Here is a 19,555-nt window from a genome sequence, read left to right as displayed (position 1 = left end):
CACTTACTTTGAGTTAGATTAGTAATTAAAACCTTTACACTTTCCTGCACTTTCCCTACTGTAGCACTTTCCTGGTGAAAAAAAAATATATAAGATCACTGTCATTTGATTTTTTTATTTGATTTACTTTCAAAGATTGGTGTGTTTTTCTTCTTTGGTTGTCTGATTGGCTTGGATTTGGATTTCTTATTGAATTTCAAAAGTTGGTTGGTATTCTATGAATAGAAAAAAAAATGTTTTTGTATGTTTTTAGTTTAAAATGTTTCATAAAGATTTGAAAATGTCTGCATTGCTGTTCATCAGTTTAATGTTTCCTAACAAAATCAGTTTGTAACAATCCAGCACTTTCCCTAATGCAGCACTTTTCTGGAGTTAGATTAGTAATTGATACCCCTACACTATCCAGCACTTTCCCTAATGCAGCACTTACCTGGAGTTAGATTAGTTATTAATACCTTTACACTATCCATCACTTTCCCTAATGCAGCACTTACCTGGAGTTAGAATAGTCATTTATACCCTTACACTATCCAGCACTTTCCCAAATGCAGCACTTACTTGGAGTAGAATAGTCATTTAGACCCATACACTATCCAGCACTTTCCCTAATGCAGCACTTACTTGGAGTTAGATTAGTAATTAATACCCTTACACTATCCAGCACTTTCCCTACTGTAGCACTTTCCTGGTGAAAACATTTTTTTTGATCACTGTCATTGGATTTTTTTATTTGATTTACCTTCAACGATTGGTGTGTTTTTCTTCTTTGGTTGTCTGATTGGCTTGGATTTGGATTTCTTATTGAATTTAAATGTTGGTTTGTATTCTATGAATAGAAAAAAAAATGTTTTTGTTTGTTTTTGGATTGAAATCTTTCATAAAGATTTGAAAATGTCTGCATTGCTGTTTCCAAAAAAAATGAGTTTGTAACAATCCAGCACTTTCCCTAATGCAGCACTTACCTGGAGTTAGATTATTTATTAATACCTTTACACTATCCATCACTTTCCCTAATGCAGCACTTACTTGGAGTTAGAATTGTCATTAATACCCCTACACTATCCATCACTTTCCCTAATGCAGCACTTACTTGGAGTTAAATTAGTCATTTATACCCCTACACTATCCAGCACTTTCCCTAATGCAGCACTTACTTGGAATTAGAATAGTCATTTAGACCCCTACACTATCCAGCACTTTCCCTAATGCAGCACTTACCTGGAGTTAGAATAGTCATTTATACCCCTACACTATCCAGCACTTTCCCTAATGCAGCACTTTCTTGGAGTTACATTAGTCTTTTATACCCCTACACTATCCAGCACTTTCCCTAATGCAGCACTTACTTGGAGTTAGAATAGTCATTTAGACCCCTACACTATCCAGCACTTTCCCTAATGCAGCACTTACCTGGAGTTAGAATAGTCATTTAGACCCCTACATTATCCAGCACTTTCCCTAATACAGCACTTATCTGGAGTTACATTAGTTATTAATACCTTTTCACAATCCAGCACTTTCCCTAATGCTGCATTTACCTAGAGTTAGAATAGTCATTTATACTTCTAGAATATCCAGCACTTTCCCTAATGTAGCACTTACCTGGAGTATTTTATTGACTCAGTACGATTCTCTGGTGTTTTGATGGCTTTCTTTGTTGTCAACTCTGTTGATAAATATGATTTAAAATTTAAATATTGTAACATTTTTTGAAGGTTTAAAAAATAATAATTTTAAAAAAATATATATATTTACCGGTTAATAAATGTTGAAGAGGAATGTTGTTATTAAAACCTAATTCTTTCTTTGGTGATGTTATTGAATCAACAGAGTTTGTGGGATTTGTGCTATTTAAAAAATAATTACAGAGTGTTATCAAAAATTATTTAAAAATATTGTATACATTTCAAATCAAATTAAATGTTTAATTTAATACATAATTTTCGATTATAAATGCCTTTGGCTCTGGTTTTAATATATGTAGGTTACTTGTTACAAACTATAAATTTTTAATTTTAACGTTTAAAACACTATTAAGTGATTATTTGAGTTAATCATTATTCAAACTTACTTGTATTCATGCGAAAAGTGGTCGAAAAAACGCTATTGCTTTAATCAAGTAGAAGGGTCAGAGGGTCAGCTTTTGACGTCTGTTATCTCTGGGAGTTGTCAACCAACTGATTATAAAATGGTGTCTCGCTTGAATTTATAAGTTTTTTGCAAGTATATCATTTATTGATGAGAATGATCTCGTTAGTAATCTATTTAAAATATCTGTTTAATAATGTGGAAACTAATAATTTAATTTAACCAGAGAAAAAGTATAGTTTAGTGATATTTCATGAAATTTGTTTCGTTTTGGCATCCATTTTGGATGTCTTGTTGTGGTTTGATTTCATGAAAAGAGTTGAAGGACTTATAAAGTTACAGGTTAGTTTAAAATGGACTAATAAAGTTACAGATTAATTTAAAATGGTTTTTAATGGTAGCTGTGTGTTTTTATAATGTTAGTTTCATCGTTAAATGTATTGTATAACATGTTAAATATATTTTTATTTAATTGTTGTTTTGATAAAATATGTAAATTTTTCACTATTAATAGTATGTATTTGGATACCTGAGTAGTAAGTTTAATAATGGAGTATTAATTTTTAGAATTCGGGAGTATTTCGTTTTCTCGTGAAAAACTATTGGTTAGAGAAATATCATTAAATTAGATTCGTTTTGGCATCCATTTTGAATGTTTGGTTGTTTGATTTCATGGAAAGAGTAGTAGGACAAAATAAAAATCAGTATAGTTAAAAAAACGTTTCAAGTGGTAGCTATGTGTTTTTATAATTTTACTTTTATCGTTAAATCTATTGTTATGCTTGTTAAATAATTTTTAATTTAATCGTCGACTTTGTAAAATAAATTAATTTTGTTTTAATGTTAGTATTAATTTTAATACTCTGGTATTAATTTTAATACTCGAGTATTTATTTTTTGAAATTGGTAGTATTTTTTAATATAATGTTTCGTTTTCCCCCACATTTTAATACACTTCCCCACCCAAAACCCCTATTTTCCCTGGATCCCGTCCCAGGATTTATTTGACAAATTAAAAAAATATATATATTTGCGTTGTAATGGTATGCGTTTTTAAAGATATCGTTGTAATGGTAGTTTTCAATTAAATACATGGTATTGCGTTGTAATAGTGTTCGTTGTAAAATACTGTGTCGTAATAGTATTTGCGTTGTTAAAAATGCGTTGTAAAAGTATGCGTGGTAAAAGTATGCGTTGTAACATCATACATCCAAGGCCACACCATCAACTGAACCATCATCAGGGTTCTGAGTCAACAGGTCTGGGAGAGGGTCACTCTCTTCCTCCTGCCCCTCATCTGTAGCCATGAGCAAGCCCATGTCTGCCCTGTCAACATATGCTTTGAGTCTGTTGACATGGAGCACCCTGTGGGGGCTCCTGGGAGTTCCAAGGTCCACCAGGTAGGTGACCTCTCCCTTTTGCTCAACAATTGTGTGAGGTCCAGACCATTTGTCTTGGAGTGCTGCTGGGGCCACTGGCTCCAACACCCACACCTTCTGTCCTGGCTGGTACACAGTCAGTACAGCTTTTTGGTCATGCCAAGCTTTTTGAAGTTCTTGGCTAGCCTCAAGGTTTTTGGAAGCCTTCTCCATATACTCAGCCATCCTGCAGCGGAGACCAAGTACATAGTCCACTATGTCTTGTTTAGGCTTTTTCAGAGGTAACTCCCATCCTTCCTTCACCAGACATAGGGGTCCCCTTACAGGATGCCCAAACAAAAGTTCAAAAGGGCTGTAGCCAACCCCCTTTTATGGGATCTCCCTGTAAGCAAACAGAAGGCAGGGTAGAAGGATGTCCCATCTTTGCCTCAGCGTTTCAGGTAAACCCTTGATCCTACCCTTCAAGGTCTTGTTAAATCTTTCAACAAGGCCATTGCACTGTGGATGGTAGGGTGTAGTGAATTTATAATTTACACCACACTCTTTCCACATTGCAGTTACATACCCAGACATGAAGTTGGCACCTCTGTCTGAGACAACCTCCTTTGGAAAGCCCACTCTTGAGAAAACTCCCAGGAGGGCTCTTGCCACAACCGGTGCTGTTGTGGTCCTTAGGGGAATAGCTTCTGGATACCTGGTGGCATGATCCACTACCACCAGTATAAATCTGTGCCCATAGGCTGTTTGGGGATCCATTGGTCCAACAATGTCAATCCCTACTCTTTCAAAGGGTACCCCCACCACAGGTAGTGGTATAAGGGCGGCCTTTGTTGTGACACCTGATTTGCCACTGGCTTGGCAGGTCACACAGGAGCGACAAAACTCCTTGGTACCTTCTGACATATGGGGCCAGTGAAAGTGAGGGACAAGCCTGTCCCAAGTCTTGTTCTGGCCTAAGTGTCCTGCTAAGGGAATATCATGGCCTAAGGTAAGAAGGAAGCCCCTAAATGTCAGAGGTATGACCAACCTCCTGGAAGCACCAGGCTTGGGGTCTCTAGCTACTGAATAAAGGAGTCCTTCATCCCAGTAAACTCTGTGGGTACCTGTATCATTCCCAGTAGCCTCAGAAGCAGCTTGCTGTCTGAGGGGTTCAAGAGAGGGGCAGTCTAACTGTGCCTGCCTCAAGTCGGCCCTTGAAGGCCCTCCTGTCCCAAGAAACTCAACCTGGTCAGGTTCAAGTTCTTCTAGGACAGTTCCTTCAGGGGTCTCACAATCAGATTCCTGAGAAGGTTGATCTTCACTTGAGGGCAGGGGGGAAGGCACTGCCTTAACCCTACTGCTCTTTCTCTTCGGTGGTACTTGGTCCATAGTTACAGGATCCAAGACCTGTTCAGTTTGGCACTTTTTGGCATGTGACCAGGTCACAGCAAGGACATGAGCTGATATGCCTAACATCTCTGCATAAGTCCTATACTCCACTTCTGACCATACCAAGGATTCAAGATCATTGCCCAACAAACGCTCCAAAGGGAGATCTGCACTTACCACAACTCTTTTGAGGCCAGTTACCCCTCCCCAGGAGAAGTTAACAACTGCCACACAATGTGTAGTAGTGACATTGCTTGCATTGGTCACCAGGTAATTATCACCCAGTACAATCTGTCCAGGGTCCACAAAGTTAGGTGTCACCATGGTGACACTGGCACATGTGTCCCTTTAGGCCTGAGCCACTTTATCATTAATCAAAGGTGTTTGCCTGTATTTGCCCAGAGTACTGGGACTCACAGCAGAGGACATAGCCATGTCCACATTACAGACAAGAACAGCCTGAGTTGGAATCCTGACTAGGCCAGAATCCACCGCAGTACCCATGGATAACCCCACCATAGCCTTGGGTTGGGAACTATCACTGTTAACTGTACTAGGGGCTGGAGGTGCCTTAGGGGCTACAGTGGTAGGGGCTGTCCCTTTCTTAGTGCACTCACTGAACCAGTGAGAGGCAGATTTACAAAAGTTACACCAAGGTTTCTTTTGGCCATCTTTCTTCTTTTTCTTGGAAGTTTGGGACCCCCCCTCATTAGAAGTTTGTTGGGGGCCTGAAGAAGATTTCTGGTCTTTTTGTTTTGAATCCCCACCTTTTTGGTCTGCCTTTTTCTGATCACCCCATTGGTTCTGTTTTTTCTGCTTAACCCTGGTTCTGACCCACTTGTCTGCCTTCTTTCCCAATTCTTGGAGAGAGGTCAGATCTGAGTCAATCAGGTGTTGGTGCAACAACTGGTTCTGACAATTTTTAAGTATTTGATCTCTCATGATCAAATTATACAATCCTGTATAGTCCTTAACTTTACTTCCCAGCAACCAGCCTTCCAGAGCCTTAGTGGCACAATCAACAAAATCAGTCCAGTCCTGAGTCTGTGTCTTCTGGGTACCTCTGAACATCAACCTGTACTGTTCAGTGGTTAGGCCAAACCCATCAATCAGAGAACTCTTCAGGACAGTGTAATTGTTAGCATCATCATCACTAACTGTGAGGAGCTTGTCTCTTCCTTTTTCTGAAAAGGAGAGCCACAAGATTACTGCCCACTGACTCTGGGGTACCTGCTGTACTTTGCAGGCCTTCTCCAAAGCAGTTATCCACTTGTAATCTTTGTGGATATCCTCCCCAACTTTGTAGGGGGGTACAATCTTACTCAGGTGTCTATTGTCATAGGACCTGTCTTTATCCTTAGGGATATTGCTGCCACCAGTGGACTCTAGTCCACTTAACTTTCGCTCTCTTGCAAGAGTAAGTTTTGCCTGGGCTAGGGCAAGTTCTTCCATCTCAATCCTGAGTTGGACTTCCCTCATCCTAGCCATGTGTTCACTCCTCTGAGGAGAAGTCATTCCCCTCTGAGAACCCCTTGAAGCATTGGAGTGGAGAGACTCCCTGGAATGGGATCTTTCCCTCCTATACCTCTGGCTAAGTCCACTTGCAGGCCTGAATGGGGCTGTCCCATTCTCAGCCCCAAATAGGCTTAGGTTAGCCTGGCTAAATCTCCTAACTGGAACTACCTCTTCCCCAGAATCTTCTTCCTCCTCAACCTCATCATCATCTATGACAGTAGGGTCAGGGGCATCTTCTGTTGAGGGTAGTACCTCATCTGCATTACCTCAGAGGCCTGAACTAGAGGCGTTCTGAACATCATACTCTTCCATGAGTTCTATCAGGTGCTTGAGGGTAGGATTGGAACCCTGTTTTAATCTTCTAGTTGTGCACAAGTGCCTCAACTCATGAAAATTAAGGGTGTCATATCTGGAAGGTATCCTTAAAGGATCTACCTCCACTGGGAGAGATCCACTGGGTTCTACTCTCAGAGACATGATCTAGTGAGGTGTGGTGTGTGGGTGTGCACCTACCTACACTAAGTGTTTCCTACTAAACCTCTCTAGGAGTTGTAGTCAGGGTGTGCTAGGCCCTTTGGTCTACAACAACTAAGTTCAGTAAAACTTAAGTATTCTAAGTCTTGTTTTATATGTACCTATACGTGTACCTGTATGATCTTTCAAGTGATATTGCAAAGATTACAATTGGTAAAACAACAGCAAGCTCTTATCCCAACCGCTGCATACCAATGTGAGAAGTTGGCCTGATATGTGATGTCCACTATTCTAGTGGGCCCCCTGTATCAGTCCAAGCAACCCTTATGGTGATGGTTGTAAAGTCAACCTTATAGATCAGCTATCCTAGTGGTAGCATGGACAAAGCAGTCTTAGGTTAAAACTTCAGAGAGCATGTGAAGCCAGCTATTTTACCATATGTAACCCCTTAAATACCAAATGAAAGGACACCACGCAGAATATATATAAAATATATATGTATTTATTATAAACACAACCCCTCTGAACTCTTTATGAGGTTAGAGGCTAAAGCACATAACAAGTTATCGTACAATAAGTTGCACCATATACAGTAGGGCCCTAGGGGCACGTAAAACCATATACTAAAATAGTGGTATAAGAACCACGTCACGAACAAAGGATAGGCCTAGGGCCTAGAGAATCGCTGGGGCTATGCTGTACTAACAAGAGTTAGGGAGCAGGAGGCCCACGGGATGTGAGTGCAGTGTCTATTCACACACGCGAGTTACCACAGAGTTATAATGGGAACGGACGAGTTAGAAACTAGTTCTTTTAGGGCACTTCCGGATGGAAAACTAGGACACTATGATAGTTAATACCCACAGGAGCACCAGAGTACTCGCGTTACCTCACCCACAGGAAGCGGGTGCATAGGTGTCAAAGTGTGTCAGATTTCGCCGCTGAATCCTATGGAGCCTTGGAGAAAGATTCTGCAGGCGACCAGGAGAGAAGTGTCCGGTTGGATCCAAGGGCAGATCGAGGATGAAGAGTACCTGAAAGCAGAGGGGACAGAGTCTGGTTCACTAGCCAGTGACCAGGAATGTACCAGGAAGGAATCAGGCGATGTCGCGAATCAATCAGGTGATGTCGTGAAGCTTGACTCTGCAGCCATGTGGACCAGGAGGCGTCGACGACGACCAGGAGCTGGATACGGACTGTCCCTGTTGGCGGCGTTGGCTTCCGGATTGGAGTCAACAGGCCTTGGCAAATGCAACCCACGCAGGAATCGAATATTTGCTTAGGATTAGACCAGCAAGGTCTATGGGGCTTCTCCTTTGCAGGGAAGCAGGGGCCCACCTGGAGTAACCAGGCAGACGGTGTAGATTCAAAGGTTTGTCGTCACAGAGGCCACTAGCCAACGGGCAAGTAACCGCACAGACGCGTCGAGCAGGAAAATGCAGAAGGGCCCCATGCAGAACTCGTGGAGCGTGGAGGGCTGATTTTCAGTGCAGATGATGCTCGGGGCTAGGGCTTCTCAATCCCCAATGCACACCTTCGAGGGTGCCTCAGAAGCTGCACAGGTAGCAAAGAGCAGGCTGTTCAAGATGGCCGGTCCCACGTCTCTCATCGCCTCCACGGGTCTCAGCTTTGCAGGGACTGTGGATCGGGGTCAGAGAAGTCTGGAAGTCTGGCTCTCGTCGGACTCTGTGCTCGGGCTCCGGCAGAAGCGTCGACAAAGTAAACCGCTGATCGCTGGATGGTGCCTGTTTGCACAGGGTGGTCACTCCTTGACCACAAGGGAGATTCTTCAGTCGTCTTCTGTGAAGTAGATCGTCGAAGGTCCAGAGTTTCATTTCAAGTTTCAGTTCAGGATAAATCTAAAGTCTCTAGACTCAGCTCCTACCTTTATACTAATCTGAGGGGCTGGATTACTTGCTAGTTCCCTCCTATGGGTGGGACCAGGGAAGGGGGTGGTTACACCTGTTTCCCTTTGTCCAGTTTCGCACCAGAGCTGGGGCTGGAGTGCCCCAGCAACTGGTTTGAACCGGGCTATGCATGGGACACCTTGTGTGCCCCAGGCAGTGTCTCATTTCATTCAGCCCTCCCTGCCCCAATACACTCTGGCCTGTCTGGGGTGGTGCTAGCACCTCCCAAGACAGGAAACCTATTGTCCAAGCCTCCCTCGCTGGAAGGACTCCCAACAGCAGGAGGTCAGACTTGTGTCTGTGGCAGCAGCATCCATTTTGTGATGCTGAGGCTCTGGTTAACTTTAACCGGGATTAACAGGAACAACATGTCTTCTCCCTCTAGAAGGGTGGAATGCTACCCCCGTCGCCAGAACTGGCGAGGGGGTAGTATTCCAAAGCGTATGACACCTTACACAACATGTTTTGATAAAGCCAAACCAAAGTTAGCAATAACCACGAGGATTATAATGCTCTTAAGAGTATATGGTATGGCTATATCATAGAACAGCTATAAGGACATGGTTCCGAAAGCTGCAGACAGGCTCAGCTCATGCTACAGCCTCATCTCACATAAAACCAAGCACTCTGCCTTCAGGATTGTTAAGGCCTGCCATAGGAGTGACTTATAGGTATATATGTGTCTATATATAATGGTAGGTATAGGAATACTATACCTAAGCAAGGGGTGATTACACGACCTTGCCCCAGCTGAGTGATCAGCCAGTTGTGTCAGTTTAGATGGCCAGCCAGGGGTGGCAAAAGATATGCTGCAGCCACTGGTAGGACTTGGGTGCACCTATGCCTTGGGTACCTATGGTACACTGTACAGGGACTCACAAGAGTGACCCATTTCCCAATTGGTGATGTACTTAAAGTACATGGTATGAATTTAGAGAGAACAGCTGGGCTGTGGGTCTGATTAGCAGGCCCACAGCCACATTAAAGTAAAAAACCAGTGAAGCAAAAAGCAAAAAGTGGGGTGACCATAGGAAAGCAGACCCTACTCTCCTACAGCAACCCTGAGACTTTGTCACTCCTACTACACGGTTGGAGACAGATGCAGCCGGCTCTCGGCCAGCAAATTACGGGAGACTAGACAGAGGCAGGGGGTCCACACCATCCAGACGCAGAGGGGTGAGTCGGTAACTGATGTCGTGACCATAGCAGAAATGTTCTGGGATTTTTTCGCTGACCTCTATAAGGCGGAACCTCTAGATGCCCAGGTTGGTGCTGAATATATAGCCAAGGCCCGGGATGCCAGCCTTGTCGCAAGCCCAGGCTGATCACCTTGATATGCCTATTCAGACAGAAGAGGTTGTCTCCGCGATCTAACGCCTCAAATTGGCTAAATCGCCTGGCCCTGGCGGCTACACGCCTGCCTTCTACAAAGCATTCTGCAGCCAACTGGCTCCCATCCTGACAGCTTTAATACCTTTGAACAAACGGGAGCCATACCGGGGGAAATGCTGGAGGCGGCCATAGTCGGGATTCCAAAACCGGGGAAAGATAAAACGGTCTGGGGCGCCTACAGGCCCATCTCCCTTCTAAACATCGATATCAAACTATATACTAACATCATAGTGACCCGGTTGGCCCCATACATGGCTCAGTTGATTGAGCCAGACCAGGCGGGCTTTAACCCACAGAGGCAGACCAGTGACAACACCAAACGCATCCTACACCTGATCGAGCTGGCGTCTTGCACCCAGGGAGAATTCATGTGCCTAGCCATCGACGCCAAAAAGGCCTTAGACAGGGTGCAATGGTCATACCTGGAGATGGCACTGATAGCTGCCGGTTTTGGCGAAAAGCTGCGGACCTGGATTTTAAATTGTTACCGCCCCCCCATGGCGATGGTACGGATCAATGGTCACATGTCCACATGGTTTCCTATTGAGAGGGGGACCAGGCAGGGGTGCCCCCAGTCACCCCTTCTTTTTGCGTTATATATGGAACCCTTGGCGCTCAGGATCAGGCAGCACCCTCTTATATCTGGAATTAAATTCGGGGGAGATATTCACACGGTGAGCCTTTACGCAGACGACATTTTACTCTCCCTCCCTAACCCGATGACAGCTTTTCGCGCCCTCTTTGTCGAACTGCACGGCTTTGCACAAAGATTTAGGATTAATATGGACAAATCCATGGTCCCTAATATCTCCCTTTCTCCACACACTCTCACCCACCTGCAAGAGGAACATCCGGTGTTCTGGGCATCAAACGCAATGTTGTCCTGGTGGGGACGGATTGCAGTCGTAAAAATGTCCATTCTTCCCCAAATCCTGTACCTCTTCCAGATGCTTCCTCTTCACCCCCCCCCCCTCCCCCCTCCCCCCCTCCAAGGCCCAAGGGCTGGATTCAGCAGACACAAGCGGAGCTGTTGGGATTTATCTGTCAAGTGGGCACACCATGATTCCTCCACCAGGTAGCGGTTCTTCCACCGGAGAGGGGGGAGTGGGAGTACCTGACCTCCAGTTATATTTCTATGCCGCCCAACTTAGATATCTTGTAGAGTGGCAACGCCTAGAATCTGAAAAACATTGGTTGTTTCAGGACCAGGCGGTGGCGGGCACACCGTTGCAAGGGGTACCCTTCCTCCATAAGCAACACAGACCTCCTAATCTATACGCTTCTTACATCACAAGCACCATACTGGACTCCTCGGTCCGCACTAATGTCTTAGCCAGCTAACCACTTTCCCTTCACCCCTCACGTCGTTATTTGATAATCCTGAGTTTCAGCCTGGCACGGTTCCTCATGCCTTTAGGACATGGCGCTCTTCTCCCTGCAGATCGTTGGGCCACCTATTTGACATGGATGGCATAATCCCGCTCTCACAGCTTAAGGAGGATTACGGCCTCACAGAACTAGAGCGTTTATCATACCTACAACTTAGACACTGGGCGCTGCATCCCACCATTAGACCACAGGCACAGCGTCTCTTGGCCCCATACGAAAAATGGCTCGTAACACGCACCTCTGACAAGAAACTTATCTCTGATCTTTATAAAATGCTGTTATCTAATACCACACACACATATAACGTGGGCCGCTCTAGATGGGAAGGAGACCTGGGGAGAACACTGACTCACAAAGAATGGGAGAGCATTTATCACAGGGCAAGGCACTCAGCATACCACATGGCACTCACGGAGACCCTAACTAAGATTTCCACTTACTGGTACTACACACGCCTGAACGCATTCATCGTTTTGATCCACGCCGGAGAGATCTCTGTTGGAGGAAGTGCGGGGAGGTGGGCACCCTGGTGCATGTACTATGGAGCTGACATAAAACATCCTAATACACTGGGCGCTCCACCCAACTCCCGACACATACGGGTTGGCTCCAACGGCTGTGGTCGGTGTTGGGCATGGAGAAACTCCCTCTCACACTAGCAGGGAGAGGGTCTGAGTTCCCTGAGCTGTGGGGGATCTTCCTCACTGTACTAGTCTCGGAATTCCGGGAGCTCACATGCCCTCGGTATCTCCGACTCCTTCACCTTCCAGACACACAGATTCCGAGCGCTGATTCCAAGACCAGCCGTAAGCCACGACGCTGAGCTTCAACCAGTCCTTTCTCATTTTTTCCCCTTTTTCTTTTTGTTGTTCCAGGTGGACGAGGGGAGGAAGGTGGGTGGACGGGGGGTCTTTTATGTCTTTTTCCATGTTATGTTTTTGGAGCCCACTCCATGCTTTTACCTTCGGTTAACGATACATATTGCGTCCTTGTTGTCTCTTATGCACTGATTCTGTGGAGTAGTGAGCTTTGTTTTCTTCTCAGTCTAAAATTAATAAAAAGATTTAAACCATAACACCTACCGTACTGTGTAACACTCAAAGTAAAGGGGCCAATAGCCATGGAAGGGTACAAATGAAGACATGGCCATAATAAGGAAGGACTAACAAGCCGCATAATCAATCAGACGGCAGCATTTACAAAAGACAATGACATGGGCCAATTAAAAACATGGGCTGAGAGCTTCCACTCCATACTGATACTGCATGCCTGGCAAAGCGAGCAGCACATGCGCGCTGCCGCTATTGGCTCGACATAAAAAAGCAGGCCACAGCTCCTGTAACGCCACAAAGCGCGGCGCCTCAGGAGTATGTCGCGTGGCCTTGGACACTCCCATTATGTGATCTTGCTGCAATCAGGTGGTCGGAAGCCGCAATGTCAATGGCCGGAAGCGAGACCATAAGGTGAGGCAGTCTTGTAGGGGGTCCCCAGAAGCAGGGACGTCGCGGTGGGAAGAACAAGGTCTCAGTGGATATGGGCTGCCGCCCCCCCCCCCCCCCGAGTGAAGCCAAGTGCATTCCAGCCGCAGCAGGAATGGAAGCTGTCCGTCTGCCAGCAGACAGGCGAGGTGCAAAGTAAAGTAGATGTCCATGTGCTGAGGGTACTTTAGAGGGTTAATAAAGCAGTAGGTGCCCAGGGTGCCAGGATGATGAAAGATTTCGGAGGAGGCCTCGGGAGAATTTCTAAAATGCATCCTCCATCTGAGTGTGTTGGCCACGTCCCATATGTGGGTATTTTTTATTGTGAATGTTTTAGGTTATATGTCTTTGGAGGAATTAGTCAATAATTTGGCTTACCGGGCACTTGAATTCCTTTGTTTGTTCATGTTTCAGGGTATGCAAGATAAGTGCGTAGGGCCTCTGAAAAACCAATCCGCAGTCATTGCACTTGTGCTTCGCATGCATTTTCATTTCCATTTTGTCTCTCCTTGGCAACTTCAACTTTCTTCCTCTCTGAATGAGCTTCTTGGCAACCTTAAACGGAAAAGTTGACAAGTTCAAGCCAAGGAGTAATTTACTCACCGTCTGTTTACAGATGAATAATATGAAGCAGCCAAAAATAAAATCTGAACATATGGTTGCCAAACACCTAGCCTCTTACAAGTGTTTGGACATGACACAGTTAGGTAAGAAAACATGAAAACAAATTTCGTTTTGTGCCCCTTAAAAGTGCCCTTCTGGTGCAAAGATTGCCTAATTAAATCATAATCAACCCTAATGCAGAGCAAAAAAGCTGTCAGAGAAGTCACCTCTTTGGACACTCAGCCGCTATGCTGACTGTCTCTGTGCTGCACGTAATTGTATTATCTTGTCATCTATAATACATTTTGTCCATCATATGTGCTGATTGCTAGTATTTCATCTAGGCTACCACAGCATATGACAGTAAGAAGCAAGTAAACGAGAATGACGTGTAAGCTAACTAATAGTAAGTATCGGTAAGCAATGGGTGGACTTTAAACCTGTTTTTTCCGTTTAAATCATTTTTATTGATTTTATATGATAACAATACAACCTGAACCACCTACATCCATTGGTTGGTGGGTATTCACTTGAATGCGTAGTCAGTAGGCATACATAAAAGAAAATGAACAAAGAAAGGCAAAAGCATAATAACAACGCCATTACATGTAAATTAAAGCATTAAAAGGAAGAGCAAGGGGGGGGAAGGGGAGACTTCCTTTCTCCTGAAGTATTAGTAGCGCTAGGGGGTGGGTGCGGCCTAGTTGTGCGTGGTGGGTTCCATGGCTGTTAACCGAAAGACTAGCAGGTACTGGGTAAACCTGCTTTTTAAAGCTTTTTTTAACAATTGCGTTTGTTTACAGTGCATGCATGCTCTAGGTGCAATCTAAAAATCGTCCCAGCAGACTACTGAATACAGTGGTGTGGAATTTACTAAAATATCTACTTGTCCATGGGGCATGTTGCTTCATAAATCTACTTGTCTTGTAACAAAATCCACTTGTCCCTTTGGTGCCATGTAGTGCGGCAACAAATTATGGCAGCAATCTCATTATATAAGAGCTCTGACATACCCTCTCTGATTATGCCAGGGCTCATACCATAGTAATACTTGAATACAAGTATTCCCCTTACATTGCCACATTTCCGCAGATCTATATACTGAGGCTGAAGGTAGTGGTAAGCAATAGTTCAAGGGTTAGAATGCCCTTTTGACTCTGTGAAAACCTACTAACTTGCATGTTTTAAGGGTTTTCAACAACTCTTCTCAAATCTTTCCCATACTGACAAATGTTGGAAATTTACTCCTGGTAATTGCAGACGTAAACCTGCTTCCAGAGTAGGGAAAAAAAGTGGTTAGAGGGAAAGTGAACTTGCAAACACTCAGATTTTCTCATGAGCAAATCTACATATGCAGATTTGCTCATGCTAAAATGCAGTTCACAAATATTTTCTACGAGTACTATTTCTAGTCCTACTTTGGAAATTCTTGAGAATTCACGAAAGCCATATAGCTGCACTTAATGCAATGACATATACCATGGGTGGAGCCAGCTATCCAGTCCACGTTTGCCGGTCACCCGAATCAGTGAGTCTGCGAGGAGTGTGAGCGGCTGTGAGCGTGAGCGCTGCAAAACGCCGAAGCGCTGAAACCGCCACCGAAGCCACAGACAGTGAGCCGGGACAGATTCGGCCCACCATCTGCCCCCCCTGGCCCTCCTTCGATCAGACAGAGGTGAGGCGACTGGACTGTTTGCGCCGCGGTGGTGCCATTTGGCGCAGTGGGAGCCGCAAAAGCTTTGTTTTGAGCGGCAGGAGGCGATAGGAGGAGCATTTTAGAAACAACTTGTTTAACATGGCAGGAGCATATCAGGAAAGTTTGTGGTGGTGTTGCCCGGCGCGGTGGGACCCGTGAAAATCAGAACAATTGCTCTACACAACAGAAGACGCATATCAGCTTGCTAAGCACGCCCGAAGCTGCGGGTTATATCATAACACAAGGCTCCCTGGAGAGTCTTACTTCCCCTGGAGAGCCATTCTTCAGTAGGTGGCGAGCCAAGCCCTTTTTGCTTAAAGGAGCTGCAGAACTTTTGCAGTGGCTGTGAGGCATTCTTCAGCGCGACAGGAGCCGCAAAATCCTCAGTGAACAGACCAAGTTGATCAGAGGGTTCCAGGCGCGTTCGGAGAGAAGAGGTGAGCTGAGGTGAGCTGAGGAGAGCAGAGTGCACCGAGCAGCGGAGGTGCGGACAAGGAGGCAAGGACCGCTTTTTACTTCTCAGCCCCCTCCACCTGGCAGCTGGCAGCGAGCGGCGAGGTGTTGATAGGCGGGAAGAGTTTACAAGCAGGAGACAAGCAGGTGGCACGAACTGAGACCAGGGAATTATGAGATTGGGTCGAGTAAGAAAAGCACCAACAAAAACGAAGCAACAATTACAAAATAAAGCCACCAAACAGAAAAATGAGGGAGCGAGAGGGCCCAGTGACACTACCTCACAGGATCTTGGTCCAGATTGCCACAAAACAAAACGTGGAAAGGTCGAAGAACCCCAAGTAACAATGATGGCCAAAGCATCCTTTAGTCCCTGCAGTAGTCTGCATCCTAACGCCGCAATCAACCACGCTTTTTCATTCCAGGAAGGGATCCTCTTAAAATGCTGTGGCTAGACCAAAGGATAAAGCAGTTAACATAAGGTTGGATCCAGAAGATCAGGATATAATTAGATCAGACGTGTCTCTATTAAGGAAAGGCCAGTACTCCTTTCAGCCCAAGATATACTCAAAATTCTCCTTTTTGAAAGACCCAGGCTCAGCAATATTCTCCAAAAGCGGGACCATAGAGGGGCTTCAATTGCCTCTTCTACTTTTAGGAACACACAGTCTCGATCAAAAACAACCTCTAATAACAATGAAGGATACTGTAGCATTGATTCACTCTAACGGTAGGTGTCAAGCAACTACTGGAAATAATGCCAAGGGGTCTTCCAGTTGTGACAAGACCTTTCTCCAAGTTAATCATGAACAAACACATGGTGCAACAGTCGACGCAATGCAAACAGCCGACAATATAACAGAGCTCTGCACAAACAAGGAATATAGCTGTGAACAACTGAAATATCAATCCGCCCACAAGATGGATAACAACACAGAGCAAGTCAACTCCTTACAAAACACATCACTGGACAACTTACGTACCGCTTCAAACTTTACTCTGCATCCTCATTTGTGCAGGCCTGTACTTAAGAACTCAATGGATTTATCAGTTCTAACAAATCCAATACCGCAGCGGCAGGAGGGCTTAATATTAGGTTCAGATCTGCCAGATTCTCGGCATTCTCACGGGACTCCTTCTGCAGCTGCGACAACTCCAATCGAGGAAGTTCAAATACCCACACAACAAATAGACTCTGAACAAAGACTAAACAACCAAGGACCACACTTAAAAACTTCCCCTCTTCAACCTTTGGCAACTATTAGCCTAGACGCAGCAGCACTAGGGTCTCAGGCATGCCTGTCTCCAATGGACAAACTCTATGGAAAATCGCAAATAGGGAATGGACAATCGCTCCCCAAAGAAGATCAGTCCCCTTCCAACGGAGACATGTCCTTTTTAGCTTCCAAAGAATGGGAGGACTTAGTTGCTTCTTATAATCAGGACTCCAACATCATTCCAAAAACAGTACAGACAGATAGATTCAATATTGACCATAGTAACAAAAACCTGATATGGGAATCATTATTAAGTACTATGCAATACTCAATTGCGGCTTTACAATACCAGTCCCAAAAAACTGGACCTTCAACTCACAGTTCTTCAAACACTAGCTGATTTCACTTCTGGGATTGATAGGAAGTTAGCCGATCTGAATGCCCTAATAAGGAGAGGGCAAGAAGCGGCCTTTAACACATTGCCTGTGCAACAAGAATGTTCTTGTGCTCCAATTGTGGACAAACTGCTAATGCTCCCGACAATTTTGAGAGACCTACTAATTGCCCTGAAACCAACAGCTATAACCTTGAATACAACACTGTGAGAAGTTGGCCTGATGTATGATGTCCACAATTCTGTGGGCACCTTGTATCAGTCCAAACAATCCCTTATGGTGGTGGTTGTAAGTCAACCTTATAGACAAGCTATCCTAGGGGTAGCATGGACTAAGCAGCCTTAAACATGAAAGTTGCACAAATATGGATGAGGCCGGTGGCCACTCAAACCATATATCAAAAAAGTGGTATAAGTATCACTATTCGATCAGTGGTATGGCCTAGGGCCTTGGGAATCGCTGGGACTACACTGGACTAACAGCAGTTAGGACGGGAATAGCCCGCGGGATTCGGGTGCAGCGCTAAAAGCACACGCATGCACCAATGCAAAGTCAATGGTGCGTAAAAGTTATCGAGTTACAGTTTTAGGAGTCTTCCGACTTGACTAGAAGGACAGAACTTTAGACTTAGACACTAGAGGTGTAAACCACTACAGGAGCACCGACGTTCAAGAGTTACCTCACCCACAGGAAGCGGGTGCACAGGTGCAAAAGCGTGTCGAGTGTCGTCGTGTAGATCTATGGAGCCTGGAGATGAAGATGCTGCAGGCGGCCAGAAGAGAAGAGTCCGGTTAGATTAAAGATGTAGAGTACCTAAAAGCAGAGGGGACAGAGTCTGGGTCACTAGCCAGTGACCAGGAAGGAACCAGGAAGGAACCAGGCGATGTCGGCCGCAATCAGGTTGTTGACGTGCAGCTTGTCTCTGCTGCCACGTGGACTCTGGGGCATCGAGGATGTCCAGGAGTGAATCACGAGCTGTCCCACAAAAGCTCTCGCTGTCGGCGGTGTCGGCTTCCGGATCAGAGTTAACAAGCCTTGGCAACTGCAACCCACGCAGGATTGGAAGATCGCTTCTTGACCGGACCAGCAAGGTCAGATCGGGTGCTCCTTTTCAGGGGAGCGAGGGCCAGTCTGGAGCAACCAGACTAGCAGAGCAAATTCAAGGTTTCGTCGGTACTGGGGCCACTAGCCAACGGGCAAGCGACCGGACCAACGCGTTGCGCACAAAAATGCAAAAGGGCCCCACGCAGCACTCGGTGAGTGTGGAGGGGAGAGCTTTGGTGCAAAAGCTGCTCGGGGCTGGGGCTTCTCAAACCCCAATGCACAGCGTCGAGGGAGCCTCGGGAGCTGCACGGTCAGCACTTTGTGGTTTTTCCAAGATGGCCGGCCCCACGCTTCAGGTCGCCTCCACGGGTCTCAGATTCACTGGGACTGTGGATCGGGCTGTTATAAGGCAGGAAAGCTGGGTCGTGTCGATCTCTGTTGCTCGAGTTCCGGCGGGAACTGCAACAAAGCAAACGGTGAGGCGCTGGATGGTGCCTGTTTGAACAGGGTGGTCACTTCTTGACCACAAGGAAGATTCTTCAGTCTTCCACGTCGAGTAGGATGTCGAAGGGTCCAGAGTTTTGTTTCATAAGTTTAAGTCAGGAAAATCTGGTGTGCATTGGCACTGCTCCCACCTTTATTCCAAATCTGGGGGCTGGATTACCTGCTAGGTCCCTCCTACGGGTGGGACCCAGGAAGGGGGTGGTTACACCCCTTTCCCTTTGTCCAGTTTGGCACCAGGACTGGGGCTGGAGTGCCCCAGAACCGGTTTGACTGGATTTTGCATGGGACACCTTGTGTGCCCCAGGCAGTGTCTAGTTTCTTTCATCCCTCCCTGCTTCAATCCACTATCTCCTGTCTGGGGTGGTGTAGCACCTCCCTGTGACAGGAAACCTTTTGTCCAGGCCTCCCCTGCCAAGTTCCGGTCAGCAGCAGGAGGTCAGACTTGTGTCGGGGCAGCAGCATCCATTTTGTGATGCTGAGGCTCTGGTTAGGATTAACCGCGTTTTAAGTAAAGTAACATGTCTCCTCCTTCTGGCAGGGTGAAATGCTACCCCCGTCGCCAGAACTGGCGAGGGGGTAGTATTCCAAAGTGTATGACACCAAACATGACATGTTTTGATAAAGCCAAACCAAAGTTAGCAATAACCGCGAGG

General features: G+C 45.6%; 1 protein-coding gene across 1 annotated transcript in view; it reads right to left on the bottom strand.

The window, feature by feature from the left end:
- ZBTB11 (zinc finger and BTB domain containing 11) overlaps positions 1 to 19,555 on the bottom strand; it is a 1,715,870-nt gene that overhangs the window by 929,830 nt on the left and 766,485 nt on the right. Inside the window, exon 5 of the mRNA XM_078657806.1 lies at positions 13,369 to 13,545. Within this exon, the coding sequence (XP_078513932.1) occupies positions 13,369 to 13,545 (177 nt within the window). The remainder of the gene's footprint in view (positions 1 to 13,368; positions 13,546 to 19,555) is intronic.

Source organism: Lissotriton helveticus, chromosome 8, assembly GCF_964261635.1.
Source record: "Lissotriton helveticus chromosome 8, aLisHel1.1, whole genome shotgun sequence".
NCBI lineage: Eukaryota > Metazoa > Chordata > Amphibia > Caudata > Salamandridae > Lissotriton > Lissotriton helveticus.
Note: the sequence above shows the minus strand (reverse complement) of the source record. Positions and strands in the feature narration are given on the sequence as shown.